Source organism: Nansenia antarctica (assembly GCF_963989245.1).
Source record: "Nansenia antarctica genome assembly, chromosome: 4".
Taxonomy (NCBI): Eukaryota; Metazoa; Chordata; class Actinopteri; order Argentiniformes; family Microstomatidae; genus Nansenia; species Nansenia antarctica.
The window spans coordinates 48373201-48389955 of record NC_137689.1 but is presented as its reverse complement, the minus strand read 5'-3'; the positions used below and the strand labels follow the sequence as shown (position 1 = coordinate 48389955).

Genomic DNA, 16755 nt, shown 5'->3' with positions numbered 1-16755 from the left:
TCTGTATTACAGAAGATGAATAATGACCAAATATATACCCCCCCTCCCTCCCTCACACACACACCTCTCCTTCCAAAGGGAGATGTTAGTCTCTCCTCTACATCTCTCTCATAACCAAGAATTCCATCAGACCATAAAAAAAAGATGTCCTAATTTGTGCAGGACATTCAAAAGAGTGCTCTAGAACAGTGCTACCGTAGAGGCTGATGAAGGGTTGTGGTGTAGTGCCGGTATTGCCGGTTCTGTTGGGTCATTAGGCGGGTGGGTTAGAGGGATGTTTCGGACTCCGGGGCTTTCCGGAAGAGACCATTGTCCTCTGTCTCCAGGTCTATTCGAACCTGAGACACAGCTTTCTTAAATGGATTTCTGTCCAGACTGAAAGAGAGAGGATAGTGTGTTAGCACTGTCATGTGATGACACACACACACACACGCAAAAACACACACACACACACACACACACGCACATGCACACACACACACACACACACTTACCTTGCCACATTCGGAGGCTCAAAGTAGGGCTTAGCACTGGGAGTGTGGGTGTGGGTTAAGGGTAGTGGAGAATTGACCTATGACAGAAGACCAAATGTACAACATTACAATCATTCACTGACAGAAAAATGCATCCAAAGTCAGAAGTGTTAGAGCAAGCCCTGCACTGCAAAGCCGTGATTTTCCCCAGAGTAACAGTTGTAAAACGAGAGGGCTCTAATTGAGCGTGTGCAAGAAGCTGAAAATAAAGAAGTAAGGAAAATAAGTATTAGAGAAATAAACAATTAAAGAGCATGTGTGTTAGTTGGCAGAATCATGCTCTTTGTCTGCAGAGTCCTAGGAAAGCATGAGACCTTATGACGTTAGTATTCCATGCAGAAGGAACAGAGAGAGAAGGTGAAAGAGAGAGAGGGAGGAGAAAGAGAGGGAGGGAGGGTACGGAGGGGGACACTTAAGACACACCAAAGACCCGATCCACTCTCATAAATATGAATTTATAGTGATGCCTCAGAATCACATAGTGTGTTGTGCACTTAAGTTCTTAAACAGTAGGTAGGTCAGAGTGAAACCTGCGAGACTGGAGACGGGTTTTTAAAAAGGGTAGCACTCAGCAGCTCTGAACCCCTCTGACATCCTGGGTCGGAGACTGCAGCCCGGTACTTACTGTCTGGGGACTTATCCTCTATCAACATAGGTTCCTGCTCCATCATATCCAGAGAGATTTTAATGCTGGGGATATTTTCATGGTAGGGGTATTCAGACTGTGGGAGGGAGAGGGAGAGATGATTCTTATTCTGGGAACATGGTTATGGAATGGATAGACTTGACGGAAAGAGACTAAAACACTGGAGATATTCTCATGATCTCAACACTTGGACTGTTGGAGAGATGAGGACACATGAGTCATGTATGCTTGTATTCTAAACCAAAAAAACTAAACAAGGATTAACCCTGAATATACTATGGTCGGGGTACAATAGTGGTACTACCGTTGCACATTGCACATACCTATTTTGATATAGCCACTATTTATACATGCCATACTGTACATAGCTCATAACTGTATATACCTTTAAACTACCGTGCTTGCCATACTGTAACTATCACTATCATTGTCATTTTTTTATACCACTATTTGCACTTCTGGTTAGATGCAAAACTGCATTTCGTTGTCCGGTACTTGCACTCTGCAATGACAATACATTTTAATCTAATCTAGTGGGGGGAAACAACTGGAATGACTAGATGGAATGATCGATTCCAGTCTGAAAACAACGTCAAAAGAAATGCTCACAAAATCAATGTCGCTGTCTATGCTGCCTTTCTTGTGTTTCTTCTTCTTCTCATCCTCCTTCTTCTTCTTGTCTTTCTCTGGGATGACGTCGTCCAGGTAGCTGAGGTCGTGCTGGGAGAAGACGTAGTCCATGGCCTTCCTGACCGCAACCAGAGCCAAGATCTGGAGCCACAGGAAATCACAGGGAAATGTCAACGGGTTTCAGTCTCCTGGGCCCTGTTGTTCCAAACTTTTCATCTGGATCAGAATGATCCCGATTCTTTTTTTTTGCTATCCAGGGTCAGATCTACCCGGCTGATTTTGAGTCATATTGGGGAAATCAGCCAGCCCGATCTGATCCTGGATAGCAAAAAAAGGAATCCGAATCGTTCTGATCCAGATTAAACGTTTTGAACAACTGGGCCCTGGTACAGCATGTTTAACACTTGTCTTCGGTGAGTATGTACTACCCATACGCATGGTACAGAGTGTGTGTGTGTGTGTGTGTGTGTCTTCATTGAACACTTGTCTCGGTGAGTATGTACTACTACTCATACAGAGTGTGTGTGTGCGTGTGCGTACTCGTGTTTGTGTGCGCGCACGCGTCTCACCATGACAGGGAAGACGATGGCTGCGACGGTGGACTTGAGGATCCACAGCAGGGCCAGACAGAGCGCCTGGATGAAGGTGAACAGGTGGATGCGGCGCTGGGGCACGTGGCGCAGGTAGATCAGGTCCGGCTGGTGCTTGGCTGGCATCAGGAGCAGCTGCAGGCGGTCCATGAACTAAACACACACGGCGGCACAGACGTGAGCCCCAAAATACAGGGGTGGGATGTGACTAGCAAAACAGCCATTTACATCCATCCACCGCAACCCAAAATAAGTGTTTATTTTAATTGTTTTAAATGATGTTCAGATATGTAATTCAGTGACAGGAAGTAGCACCGATGTGAGCACCAAAATACAGGGGTGGGACGTGACTAGCAAAACATCCATTACTGGTCGGAACGGGCAATTCTAGGAGCCCAAAATAAGTGGCTTTTTAAAAAATGATGTTCAGATATAATAGTAATTCAGTGACAGGACGGGTTACTGCAGGGTGTTAGCTGGTCTACGAGCAGTCTGAGACGAACGGTTAGGCCCAGGATAACTCACCTGGACGCCGTTAAGAGACGCGACGCCCATGTAGAGGAACACACCGTAGAGCACAGGCATGGGGATGAACTGGGGGAGAGAGCGAGGAGGACAAAACAGAGGCCGCATGAGACACACAGCCACACAAATGAAGTGTCTTCCTTTTGTCCCATTTCACAAAGAAAGAGTTTAAGAGTTCATCGATTAAGATGATGGTTTACCACAGTCACCACATCAGTGTGTTTATTATCTGCACTGGTTTGAAATAATGTTAAGAAATTGCATTAGCAACTTATCTAACATTACTCAAATGTACAGTCACCTACTCCATCCCCTTTCACTTTTCTCTCTCTCTCTCTCTCTGTGTCACACACAGGCTCCCTGATAAGTCTTCTCCTAGTAGTCTCGGCTCCCTGATAATAGTGTAGAGCTGTCACTACCTCAACTGTCCACTAGGGGAAGACCATTCACAACCATCAGATGTCAATGACTTAGCATTTACTGTACGACGGGCACCTTAACAAGAGGATGGAAACTTGAGAAGTCACTGAGCTGCAACCTGAGCCTAAGCCCCAATGAACATGCTTATTTCACATCACATCACTTCAATTACTTACTAATTGGATTTAAAGTAAAAGATTTTGAATTATTTTGAATTTGAAACAAGTAATAGGATCCGTCCCTAAAAGAGGAGGACAGTAATCCTTTTTCTCCACGAAATGATATTTGCAGAATTAAGAGGTGTTCAAAAACTACCTTGAGGATCGGAGCCATGAACACAGAGAGGCCAGTCAGGAGGAACACACACACACCAGTGACTCTTTGCTCCCTGCGATGAAATAAAAAGATGAAAAAAAAGAAACAACATATCACATAAACGCCATGCTGTTCACACACTCGCACACACGGTTTGACAACACGCACACCGCACACACACCGCACATGTTTAAACGTATTCAGTTCAAATACTCTGTTCTGATGAGTTATTTAACCCAAGTGAAGCACCCTGTCAGTAGCATACTGTGCTTGAGTGGGAATGACAAACAGTGAATGTCCAGGCCATTGTACAGTACATATGAAGCAGCTAATCTTTCAGAGGACATGTCTCACATGGTCTCTACGGTAGCCAACCCTGACACTCACCTGACACCCAGGAACTTGGGCTGTTCGCCTGGGGCAGAGCACTGGGTCTCCATCTTCAAACTGTCGATGTGGGCGATGGAGATGACAGTGGCGGCCACGTACCAGGGCAGGCCCATGAAGGAACACACCACCAACAGTATGGCCACCCAGAAAAGGTCCAAATGGTAACCTGCCCCTTTCTGTGGCGATAGGATAGGGGAGGGGAGGGGAGGAGACGAGAGGGGAGAGGAGGGGAGAGGAGAGGAGAGGAGAGGGGAGGAGGGAGGAGAGGAGAGGAGGAGAGGAGAGGACTGTTATTCTCAAATATGGGCCTGATATCAGTATCTAACCACATAGATGTGGCTTGGCTAGAGAGGCATGTTACACGTTGTTAGAGCCTCTCACCTTGAGTTTGTGCTCCTTTCTGTTGACGATGACAGCTGTGATCTGCTGGTCCATGAACACCAGGATGGTGACGAGGAGAGCAGGGAGCGCTGACGCCAGGTACACCCACCAGGGGTTGCCCCCGAAGGGTGGCACGAACCAGGCTCTGTCGGGGCTAGTTGGCTGGAGACAAACACCCACATTTAGCCAGTTAGATACAAGCACAGCGGTAGACTTTTAACTCAAACGGCACACGTGCACACACCCACACTTTACACAGCGCTGTACTTGTACAAGAGAAAAAGTGGTAACTATTGGAATATCATGCTGCTAATAACGTTGTTAGAACCAACAATATGAGCCTGAAGTTCAATACGTGTACGTGACTTCATAAACGCACGTACGCCAGACAACCACTTAGAAACCCTTTGTGTGTGGAAATACAAAGTCTTCCCCTCTGCTACTCTCTTAATAAAAGAGGCTGTGCGATAAGCTGAGACTAAAAGTATTGGTGCATCGATACGTGGCACAAAAGAAAAACCTCTGAATTAGCCTCTGTAGCCACACAAAGCTGAGTCTGTACTGGCCGTCATAAGGCCCCAGTGTTCTCCCCATCTCCTTCAATCACCCTGTTATTTGATGCATGTTCCCTCTGCTCAACTTCCCTCCCCCTTCAACCCCCCCCCATCCTCTCCCACCCCCCATCCTCTCTTCTAGAGAGAGAGCCTAAGGGCTCTTTCTAAGGTTAAGGTAAAGTCTTTGTAAGGTTATGGTAAAGGAAGGGAATAAACCAACTTAATAACTGACTTTGTGCCTGGAATTCAGGTTTGATGGGCTATGTATCTACGATCACTCCTTGGCATTACTACAAGGCCAGGTGAGGGTTACACAAAAAGACTAGACAAGGTCTAGACAGATTAACATAACAATAACATTGTTCCAGATGGGGGATCAAACTGACACACACCTGGCCCAATGTTGTCATTCTAGAAACCCATTTTAGAAATCGAGAAATCTATCACATCCGTCACATTTAAGGTCATCAGTGTCACAGTGAGCTTCAACAAATCAACGACCAAAGTATTCAACCGACGGCGTCGTTGCTTGCACTGACTTGCGATATACACAGTTGAAAGCACACACAGTAAAACCTGTAAAATACTTTTCTCTTATTGACATGCATTAAGTGTTCCTTGATGTTTATTTGAAACATAGATATTGACGGGAGTGGAACTATGTACAAGCCTTCTGGGCTTCGTTCCCTCCTTGCACAATCTCTCGTGTGCTAAATAAATAAACTAAACTAAACCTGCCCTGTTAACAACACACAGGGACGATTCACCTCACCTTGAATTCACTTGGCACAATGAGTTTGGGAGTGTCCACACCGACCAGGGCGTCCACACCGCAGAAGATGAGAATGGTCAGGATGATGGCAAAGTCACTGAACAGCTTCCTCACCTGCAGTAGGAGGGGGGGGCACACAACCACATTAGCTTTGGCTAACAGCCTTCAGCTGGGGGGTAATTACTAACTACTGTCGCTACAGGATTCTCCACACAGACTAGAGGGTGGATCATATCATGTGTCATCTGCTGCATCCACCTGATAAATGACCCTGTGTCTCTCCAACCCAGAACAGGAGAACAACCCAGAACAACCATGAAAGGTGGCGGACACAGAAACCCTCAAACTCATCCCATATAATCAAGTTTGTGAATGAGCATTTGAGTGTCTACGTGCCCACCCACCGTGCCTTGCCGTGCAGGCCCCAAAGATGAACCAGTTGGCAGGTGGAGGAGTGAGTTAGTGCGGGGTAAAGTGAGACTTGCTCTGGGCAAAACATAGCGCAGTACTGGACATGTGCCAGCACTACCAGTCTGTTCATCTGCTGGGGTGTGTGTGTGTGAGTGTTAAAAAAAAATCTAGGTTTACAACACAGGATCTTAAGCAGCGTCAGGAGGTGACATCTGACCTGACCGCTCTACACTCTTGATGGAGCCAATTGGACGAACCTGAGAATGTCACCAGTTCGTTACTTGTCCTGAACATCATGCTAACTTCCAAAACAACACCAGCACATTGCTAAACTGGATCACAGAGTCTGGGGCTAAAATGGGGCTGGTGGGCAAAGAAAAAAATCATTCAAGAGTACATCAGGCGTTTTTGAAAAATCTGCGTCAGAGTTTGCGTCGGCGTCACTCACGGTGGTGGGAAAGTAGCGGCTGGTCTTGAACTTCTTCAGAGACATGGAGCAGGTGTAGGTGCCGAAGAACAGGATGAAGGACATCAGCGTGATGTCAGGGACGAAGCCGCAGGTCGGACCCAGCAGCGTACCGCCGTACTTCATACACTCCTTCTTAGTGAGGGACTCCCACGTGGCGTTGATGGGCTGAATGAATGAATGAATGAATTTATTTGACACGTTTTTAAAAGAAAATGGGGTATACAGTTATCGGCTCCAAAGGAGCCTAAAAAGCATACACGCAGGTCACACACACGGACCATCGCATTAATACTGTACACTTAGTTAATAAAAAAACAACATGCAGATTGCAACATGCAGAATCCTCCTCCGGCAAGCAATAAACTCGACGATATGATTTGAAAAAATAACTGTGGTATCGCTAAGCCACAGTGTTTGTTATCCCTCAACGCGGTTGTAAAACAGCTATGAAAGTTGGTCAAAGGAATTCCTCATTAATTCAATTGAGACCCCGACTCGATGACTCGAGCTATGCTGGTTACGAAAGGAAGGGATACTGGGATGACTGCTCACCAGACCAGTGTTGTTGAACCAGTCGTCGGCGGGTTCACTGTAGAGGTCCGTTGCATTGCCTGGTTGGAAAGAAAACAACACCACACAACCACTTTGAGACACTTCATTCACCTAACCAGAACAGCAGCATTTACATCTGGTCATTGCCTTTGATACAAAACAAAAGGCTAATGGAACCTCAACGGAGAGGGATGCCAGTTGACCCCCTTGGGGGGGGGGGGACATGCAGGATTACCAACTCGATGAGAAACACTTGGCATAGCTCGTTCGTCACATATCTCATCTGAACTGCAGTCCTGCCAAGTCACTCGCTAAGTGGCGACTAATAGACTCGTTGAGAGAGCAAACAGTGATATTGTCGAGAGGGAGAGAGAGAGAGAGAGAGAGAGAGAGAGAGAGAGAGAGAGAGAGAGAGAGAGAGAGAGAGCACACTGGCATCGTTTGGTATCTATAGTGTGTCAATAAATCGCCACGTTGCGCAAACTCTTTCTTTCGGGAAGACAATGGCGATAAGATAATAGCTAAGACGTTAGCGTTGGGTGGTTTTGGCAGCAGCAGCTAGGAGTGCGTGACGGCGCGACGGCGCCAGCGGGGCCTACCGTGGTCCGGGGGCATGCAGACGCAGCCGTACTGTGTGACGAGGTCCGGGTTGTAGTCGGCGTTGATGGGGTTGTAGTGGGCCAGCTTCAGCATCTTCTTGAAGGCGTCGTAGATGAAGATGAAGCTGATGAGGGCGGAGAAGCCCTCCTCGGTGAAGCGGGTGAAGTACTGCACCAGGAAGCTGGCGTCCGTGGCCACCAGGACCAGGCAGAAGAACGCCGACCACAGGCCGATCCACAGCCGGAACTCCAGGTAGTCAAACTCGTTGTCTCTGCGGAGATGGATTAGAGATTCGATTTGATTAGATTCGACCTTGATGTCATTGCACAGGGTACTACGACGAAATGTATTTTTTGCTCTAGGCACAGGGTCATCCATAGTCAGCGGCCCTGGAGCGATTAGGGGTTAAGTGCCTTGCTCAAGGGCACAACGGCAGTGGTAGGCAACTCAGATATGACGCCAGCAACCCTCCAGTCACCAGCTCACATCACATGCAGCTCCCTCCAGAGGCGAGGGGGGATGGAAGCAGAAACCATCCGATTGCTAGCCGGCCTCTCTAACCTCTACGCTACCTGCCACCCCCCCAGATGGTTGGGGTCATGTTAGTTAAGTACAGTTAGTTAAGTCTTTTCATACTATTTCAATGCCATCCGACAATCATTTTGCATCTACTCCTCTGTAACTCCCTTCAGTGACAGTCTACAACCTGTTGACTACATAAGACAGGGTTCCCACACCTTCTGAAACATCAAATTCAAGCACCTTTCAAGGACTTTCAAGATTCAATTCCCTCAAATTCAAGGACCCAACATGGCATAGTTTGAGACAGAACTAGTTGACAGTAACATTTTTTTGAATATATATATTTTTTTTAGAGAGAGAGGGGGGAATTCAAGCACTTTCAATGACCCAAACCTTTAAGACTTTGATTTCTTTTTCTCAAATTCACAAACTTTCAAGGATTTCAAGGACCCGTGGGAACCCTGATAAGACTACTGTGGATTGTTCCAAATGTTCCCTATCCAAAATGTCATTGTTTGTATTAGCGTGACTCGGCACGTGTCCGTGTTGTGTGTGGAGTCGAGGCAGGACAGATGCTGGAAGGCTGGCAGGCGGACGCAACGACGTCAGCATACAACGCTGACTCGGCAACCGGACCCGGGCGATGGAAACAGTGTCGGACACGGAAGTGTTGGCAGGCCACATTGACAGTGTGAAATTAAATGAAAGTGAATTATTCATAACGGAACACAACCCGCTCAGTGTCCGGTCATGTCAGTGGATACTCCCTCGCTGCTAGAGTCCAACACGACGCCATAAGATAGAGGGAGTAAACACAAGGGTATAAGTGCAGGACCGCTTGGCCGTTTTAGTCAAATATCCAACCGTTATCTGCACTATTAATGTTATTACTGTATTTCGGGTCAGTGAGTTCGTGCAGGGGTTTTCCGTCTCCATGCTGTTAGGAGATTGTGAGCTTAGAATTATAAGGTTCTATCTCCGTTTAGGGTAGTTCAGAGATATTGAGCGTCAAAGTTTTTACATTCCATTATGTTTTGTGAGATGGAACCTTTGTATTTTATGAATTACTAACTGAAAAATTTCTACATTTTAAAAATAACACCACACAGGCATTAATAAACACCTAATGGATCAGATTTTGTAAAAAACACAATTTTGACAAATGGAGATAGAACCTTATAATTCTAACATCACGAGATCACACCACTCACACTTACGGTGGAGATACAGTTCATAACTCACGGGAACAGGTCATGTTGAGTCCTGCATCAATTCTCACAGAAGCCAATCAGATAAATCTCCACTCATGCTTTTCTAGCGAGGAGACAGTGAGCTTTTTTTTGGTCCCGTGTGTATGAAACAGGGTTTCCCTGGTAAATCAACAGGACCTGGTGGTGGTTCTCGTCCCAGTCTGACCCGTATGAGCAAGTCTGCACCGGGGTCACAAGTCCCACAGTCAGGACAGGAAGTGGGGAGCAGGACGCCAGGGAAATGAACAGACAATCGGGGCTGGCATTTGGGCCGTGGGCAGTTTTTGTTATTGCAAATACACTGAAGGACAATTTGTTCCACTGAAACAGATACAAATACACCAGCTGAAAACAATGTAGCCAATCTCCGATTGCAAAATTCATATTGTTTATCTTGATCACGAGTATTATTTGTATGCTTTTACTCCGGTATTTTGGTCCGTTAAACACAGAGACAGCATATATAAACAGAAAAGCAATAAGCTCTGCTCTCCGAGAGGAAATCTGGCCTTCTGGAGGAGGGTAGAGAGTTACCCTTGAGCCTCAACATAACACTGGCAATCCTCAGCAAAACACAACTCTGAAAACAAACTAGCGAAACAACAATCCCAGGACAGTACTGTCGCTCCTTGGGACTCTCGTCTGGCAAGACCTGACATTATTTCCAAGACATATTATTGTCCCCAAACATGATATTAGATATTAGGACAGATTAGAAGTGCACTGACTGTTCCCATCGTAGGACGACTAGATCCCTTTTAAACTCTTTAACCCTTTAAACCCGTCTTTAAATGATTAGCACACTGACTTGCTGAACTTGAAGAGGAGCCGCTCGAAGACGAGGACGGGGCCAGTGCTGCTGAGGATGGTGAGGGGCTGGCCGGCCAGCAGACAGAACACTGTCCCGGTCAGGGCTGTACCCAGGAAGCTCTCCAACACACCCTGCAGGGCCGGAGAGGAGAGGAGAGGAGAGGAGAGGAGAGGAGAGGAGAGGAGAGGAGAGGAGAGGACAGGAGGGGAGAGGAGAGGAGAGAGGGAACACAGAGAGAACAGTGAGACAATGACAGAAGTGAGCAATTGCCCTAGTTACACTTGAGAAACAAAAGTGCCGGTTACAATTGGCATACCGGTAATAAACACAAGACCCTTTTTTTCCCTTCTTTTTTTTTTTAGGTAGTTTGCATTTTAAGTGACCACACAGCACTGTATGAAATCCAGGTGGGGGAGTTTCTCCACTTTACAATTTCTCCAAGCTTCCAATTTCACCTGAAATGATATGAATCTGCCAATTCAGCAAGAGCTGTGTTTTCCCCCCCCACACACACACACACACACACACACACACACACACACACACACACAGTTAGAGCCCTCATTCTGGCCTGCCAGGACAGGCCTGTTCACGTTCACATAGTCTTGCTTGTTGTTGACACCAGGAGTCTTCTACAAGGCCTGGGAGAAGAGACATCTGGGAGTCAAAGCTGCATGCGCCCATGCGACGCTGTGCACCTGTGGCGAGCTGACGCCTCTAGGAAAAGGTCACAAGTCAGGGAAGGCGATTCCCTTGCCCACCGCCCCCCCCCCCCCGCCCTTCCACGTGGTGGGGGGTAGGAGGGTCAGGGGGTGGTGGCGGTGGAGACAGAGCCATGACCAGGCGAGCTGAGTAATCTGGATCCGTGTTTTTTTCCAGCCTGAGCAAATCCCCTGGGGACAGTCCTCTGGCATGCCTGCTACGAGTCCCCCCGTCCCCCCCCCCCCCCCCGCCGCTTCAAACACGACTCACCGAGTAATCTCTCTCACACTGAACCCCCCCCCCCCTCTAATCTGGCCTCTTCAGTCCTCGTAGCACCGGCGATCACAGGAGCATTGGAAGAAGACATTTGGCTGACAAGTGTCGGTAGAGTCAGAGAGACAGGCCCTGTTGCGCTTTGGGATCGGAGTGTGTGTGAGCAGAGAAGGGCTGTGTGTGTGTGTGTGTGTGTGTGTGTGTGTGTGTATGCGCTGAGCACAGCTGTGTGTGTGTGCGTGTGTGTGTGTGTGTGTTTGCACCCAACGCAGGTCAGCCTGGCCAGCCACACACCTAGCACAGCCTCATGGCCTTAACACCCTGGGGGACAGCCTCATGGCCTTAACACCCTGGGGGACAGCCTCATGGCCTTAACACCCTGGGGGACAGCCTCATGGCCTTAACACCCTGGGGGACAGCCTCATGGCCTTAACACCCTGGGGGACAGCCCCTCACACTACCACACTGGCCAGGCCGGGTCCCCAGAAGACCTCTGGCAAAGCCAGCACGTCTTGTCCCTGGTCAGCTAAGACACTTAAGTTAAGTTAAGATTATACTGTGCTGTACTGGACTGTACAAGACATGCTATATAGAGCCACTGAGATGTAGAACAGTAGCCTATTAATTTTAATTTAATTTAATTAATTAATTAATTACATTTTAATCCATTTAGCCATTTAGCAGACGCTTTTAATCCAAAGCGATTTACAATTACGAATTACAGGAATCGCTTTTATAACATCTTACCGTACAAGTACACAAGTAAAATTATTTGGCTTTGGTTCCTCAACATTGACATTGCGGCATTCAGATACAGGGAAAAAAACACAACAACAACAACAACACAGTAATAATAAGCAACGTAAGTAAGCAAAAACGTGATTACTGCTTATATCCAGTAATCCCTATGGGGGAAAAGATATTCCAACAGATTCAGTTTCCCACGAAAAAAAAGGATTTCAATGTCTAATAAAGCAGGAGGCTCACCTGCATGTTTTCTGTAGCGTCTCCTAGCAACCCTCCGAACGTGATGGCGTTGGTCACCGTCCCCAGGTAGATGAACAAGATGGTGGACAGAGACTGGATGTGCAAAGCGTCGTAGAAGTCGCTGGCGAAGAAGGGCAGCTTCCGCTTGATGTCCAGAACGAGGCCGCCGCAAAACCTTTCCAAGAATAGAAACCGTTTCAATGTTCTATCAAAAATCATATGAAACATCTCCTGATATCATTAATGCCACAGAAGCCCCCCCCCCCCATTGCCGTGTTTCGTCGTTATAGAGCCGCGTTCTTACTTCCCGGTCTTCTTGAGCTCGTCGCTGACTTGGTGCCCCCCTCCTCCTCCGTGGCCCCCATCATGGGGGGTGTCGCCATTCATCTGTAGCCCCTCCCCTCCAGAATACATGTTCTTCCTGCAACAGAAGCACACACGTTTAAAAACCCCACAGGCATCCGGCTGAACCAAATCTCGCCGGCTGTTAACAGTGTGGTGGTCCGTGGTGGTCCAGTGTGGTGGTCCATGGTGAAACCAAACACGGAGGACAAGCTAGGACACTTGAGCAAAGAACGCTACAGTCTAGCTTGAGAAAAATGACAAATCCAGTAAAATTATGGATTGTACTGTATTTCTCTCGTGAGGCTATGTCTGATTGCACCTCCACTGACTCAACAGCGACAGAGAGAAAAAAAAATAACTCAACGACTGTTTAACATAAAACAACAGACAGGTTACTTGAACTGGGGGGATAGGCGGTCAGGAGGGGTACCTCTTGTCGGAAGACGGCAAGGACTTGGGGGGCTCTATCCTGATGTCAGGGTCCCACTCCCCCGGGGGCAGGACGATGACCTCATCCAGGAACTCCTCGATGCCAGCCAGGAGGTCCTGCCTGTCCTTGGCCTTGTAGGCGATGTCGTGGAACACCTGCACACAACCAACCAATCATCATCCACGTCTGCTCAGACCTGCATACAACCAACCAATCATCATCCACGTCTGCTCAGACCTGCATACAACCAACCAATCATCCACGTCTGCTCACACCTGCACACAACCAACCAATCATCTACATGTCTGCTCAGACCTGCACACAACCAACCAATCATCTACATGTCTGCAGACACCTGCACATAACCACCCAATTATCATCCACGTCTGCTCAGACCTACACACAACCAACCAATCATTATCCACATGTCTCAGACCTGCACACAACCACCCAATCATCATCCACATGTCTGCAGACACCTGTACACAACCAACCAAACAATGATTGTTCTAACTGGCTCTGGGTCTATATAAAGCCTCTGTCATATTAGTAAACCGTCTACAGTCAGCATGTTGTCCCCCACAGATGATGTAGCACCTTTCCTGGTGTGAACTGCTTGTTCAAGTTGAATTTCCGTTGACACTATCGCATCCCCCTTGGGCCAATCAGCATATTTTGGGAATTTCAGTTGTTTGCGATAACACATCATAACACCCCTTGAGCCAACCAGTCTATTTTTGGGAACGCCTGACCTCTATGGCAAAACACATCATTCACCCAAGTTTCGCCCCAAATTGTCGCAGCGGTGTCTGAGGTATGGCATATCGTGCAGGACTGACGTATTTTTCAATGCAAACATCAAAAGGATCAAACCGATGGCAAAAGTAGAGTGACGGGATTACAATCATCACCATCATAATCTCTCTTACATAACATGTTTGTGTATCCCATATAAACATGCTATAAAATAGGATCTTCTGCTTCTGTTTTTTTTGTCAGTGGAGACTGCTGGCAGAGTGTGGGGCCGAGCAGGGCAGATCACTCACAGGGCAGATCACTCACAGCTCCTATCAGATAAGCTGTCTACACCAAGCTTTCACAGGGACGCTGAGAGTTTAGTTAAAGTGTAATTTATGGAAATCTGGAGAAAGAAAGTGCCACTGTGTAGACACAGGCAGAGGGTGTGTGTGTGTGTGGGGGGGGGGGGGGGGGGGGGGGAGGGGTGCTAGGTCCTGTAGGAATCGGCAGGCCAGGTGCACTCTGGGTAAGTGCAGTGGCAGAAGAGTACGTTTGTAAATATTCCTGCCGAAATGGGAGGAGAGGTCAGGCGAGGAGAGTCAACAACCCAGGGAAATCCTGCAATAAACTGACAAAAAGGAAGATAACAGAAACCCTAGAAGGAAAAACAAACAGTGCTAGTCTGTACTGGAAGGGTTCGAACGAAAAAAAAAAGAGATGACGGAATTTACACCCTCTTTGTGCAATTCTACAACTACCCTAATCAGTGGCCATACCCGACAGCTCATCGTTCTAAGGAAGTCAAGATAGGGGCCGACTATTGATATCACCAGGAACCCTTATTGGACAAACATTCCAAGAATTCTTTTTTAAGTTCCTTCTGTCTTTTTTATCTCTGGACTGCAGTGACCCACACACCGGGTGCAAGGTGTGGACCGCCGGGCAGCTTACTGGGTCAAATAATCTCTTAATACAACCTGCTCCCAGGCTCACATGTACTAAGCCTAGGCCAAACAATCATACACACACAAATCTCCTCAAGACCATATGGAATGGCCAGCGCCAACCTAATGTATACTTGCACACACCATTGCCATCATGGAGTGAATGCTGACCATGAATCTGAGCTGACCAGATATGGAACACACAAGAGAGAGAGAGACAAGAGGTCACTCACTTCATCTGACATCAGGGTGGCGATGGCTCGTCCAATCTCATGGTAGGACTTGGCTTTGCCCTTGGGTCCCAGCAGAACAAATAGGAACCTAAAAGAGATAGGTAACCACTGATTAAGGGAACAGGGGTTAGGACGCTCCTCAGGAAAGACAACACACTCCACCGTATCCACTGTAGTACCACTGGTTCTCCTGCAGTACATCTAGGATCACTTGATGACTTTATTATGACTGACTTCCTACTTTACTCTTATTATTGTGATTTTTTATTTTTGCTGCAATGCCAATGTTGAAGCTAACCTAAACCAGAGGATTTGACTGTGTACTTGAACATTGGGATGGAATACAAGCAATTCTGATTCTGATTCTGCAGTGAGGAGACGTGCAAAAAATGCCCTCATCGATTAGTGTTTGCTCCAGCTATAGTCAGTGATCTATCATTGATGGTGATCAATCTGTCTATATAGGTGGTGAGACTGTAGAGGTGGTACAGAGTGGCTAGGTTGTAGTGGTAGTACAGGGTGGTGAGAATAGTGGTGGTACAGAGTGGCTAGGTTGTAGAGGTGGTACAGAGTGGCTAGGTTGTGTTGGTTTGTAGTGGTGGTACAGAGGCTAGGTTGTGTTGGTGGTACAGAGGCTAGGTTGTGTTGGTTTGGCTGCGTTGGTGTACGGCGGGGGGCTACCTGGTGGGGACCGGGACCTCCGTCAGAGCTCCCAGCATGACCGCCTGCTGGAGCCGCACAAACGCCACAAAGGGGCTGTCCAGGAAGTCCACCTCCCCCACCAAGACGTTAGACGCCTCCGCGTCGCGAGGGAGCTTCTTCATGAACTTGTTCTTCAGCTGCAGAGTGAGAGAGTGTGAGAGACCAAGAGAGAGCGAGAGAAAGAGAGAAACATCCAGAATAAGACTCAGTAGGAGTACTGCAACACTGGTCATCCCACTACAGTGCACTCAATTCACTGCTGCGAAATGTTGCACAGTAGCAAGTTGCATTTGAATGAAAGGGAGTAGTACAGTCCGTTCCCAGCACATGAAGGTACTATATTCTGTACTATGTATTAGGCAACGGACATTCTTATGAAGTAGAACTATTTGAAAAGGTGTCTTTATCTCTCTCTGAGTCACCCATGTAACAAGCTGTTTGATAAATGGCCCAAAGAGTCCCTTATTGCTCATTACATAGCTGAGTCACAAAGAAACTAATGAACTACTGATGAGAATATAATGAGGTAGGAATAGAAACGATGAACCTCTGTACTCACAAGTGAATATCGAGGTCACCTGTTAGCTAGCGAACTGTAGAACACTCTTATATACATGAGTTGAGTCATTCTCCAGGGTTCAGATCAAAGAATCAGATTCTGGTTTCAGGAGAATCAGATTCAGATTCAGGTTATAGGAGTACTGAGAGTTTTTGCATTGCTTTTTTTTTGTCTTTCGTGAATGATCATGTTGTGTATTATGTCATTATTATGTACAATTTCAGCAATAGAAAAAAAAGAAGAAAAAAAAAAGACCTCGGGTGTAAGGCAATGATTAACCTGGTCCTTGGTGTTTTTTTCAAAGGCCACAGTGATTTGACAAATAGCCATGGTAATTAACTACAAGTGTCAGTGTTATTCCAGTAGTTACTATGTACCCGGTTCAGCTTTAACTTATTTCCATTTATGGGCCATAAAACCTATGTAGATATCCAGACACCACTAGATAGGGTCAACCAGGGCGGTTGACTA

The 16755-nt window shown here is 47.1% G+C and overlaps 1 protein-coding gene across 1 annotated transcript in view; it reads right to left on the bottom strand.

Moving 5' to 3' along the window:
- Positions 1-510: 510 nt before the first annotated feature.
- Positions 511-16755, bottom strand: part of LOC308155592 (electrogenic sodium bicarbonate cotransporter 1-like) — a gene marked incomplete at its 5' end in the record, with an annotated part of 36546 nt that continues 20301 nt past the window's right edge. Inside the window, 18 exon segments of the mRNA XM_080528955.1 lie at positions 511-571; positions 1159-1255; positions 1789-1950; positions 2379-2552; positions 2925-2993; positions 3660-3732; positions 4047-4225; positions 4431-4592; positions 5757-5870; positions 6616-6791; positions 6794-6880; positions 7788-8059; positions 10369-10502; positions 12334-12508; positions 12638-12754; positions 13109-13263; positions 15024-15111; positions 15705-15862. Coding sequence (XP_080385081.1) covers positions 525-571; positions 1159-1255; positions 1789-1950; positions 2379-2552; positions 2925-2993; positions 3660-3732; positions 4047-4225; positions 4431-4592; positions 5757-5870; positions 6616-6791; positions 6794-6880; positions 7788-8059; positions 10369-10502; positions 12334-12508; positions 12638-12754; positions 13109-13263; positions 15024-15111; positions 15705-15862 — 2439 coding nt within the window. The 3' untranslated portion in view covers positions 511-524.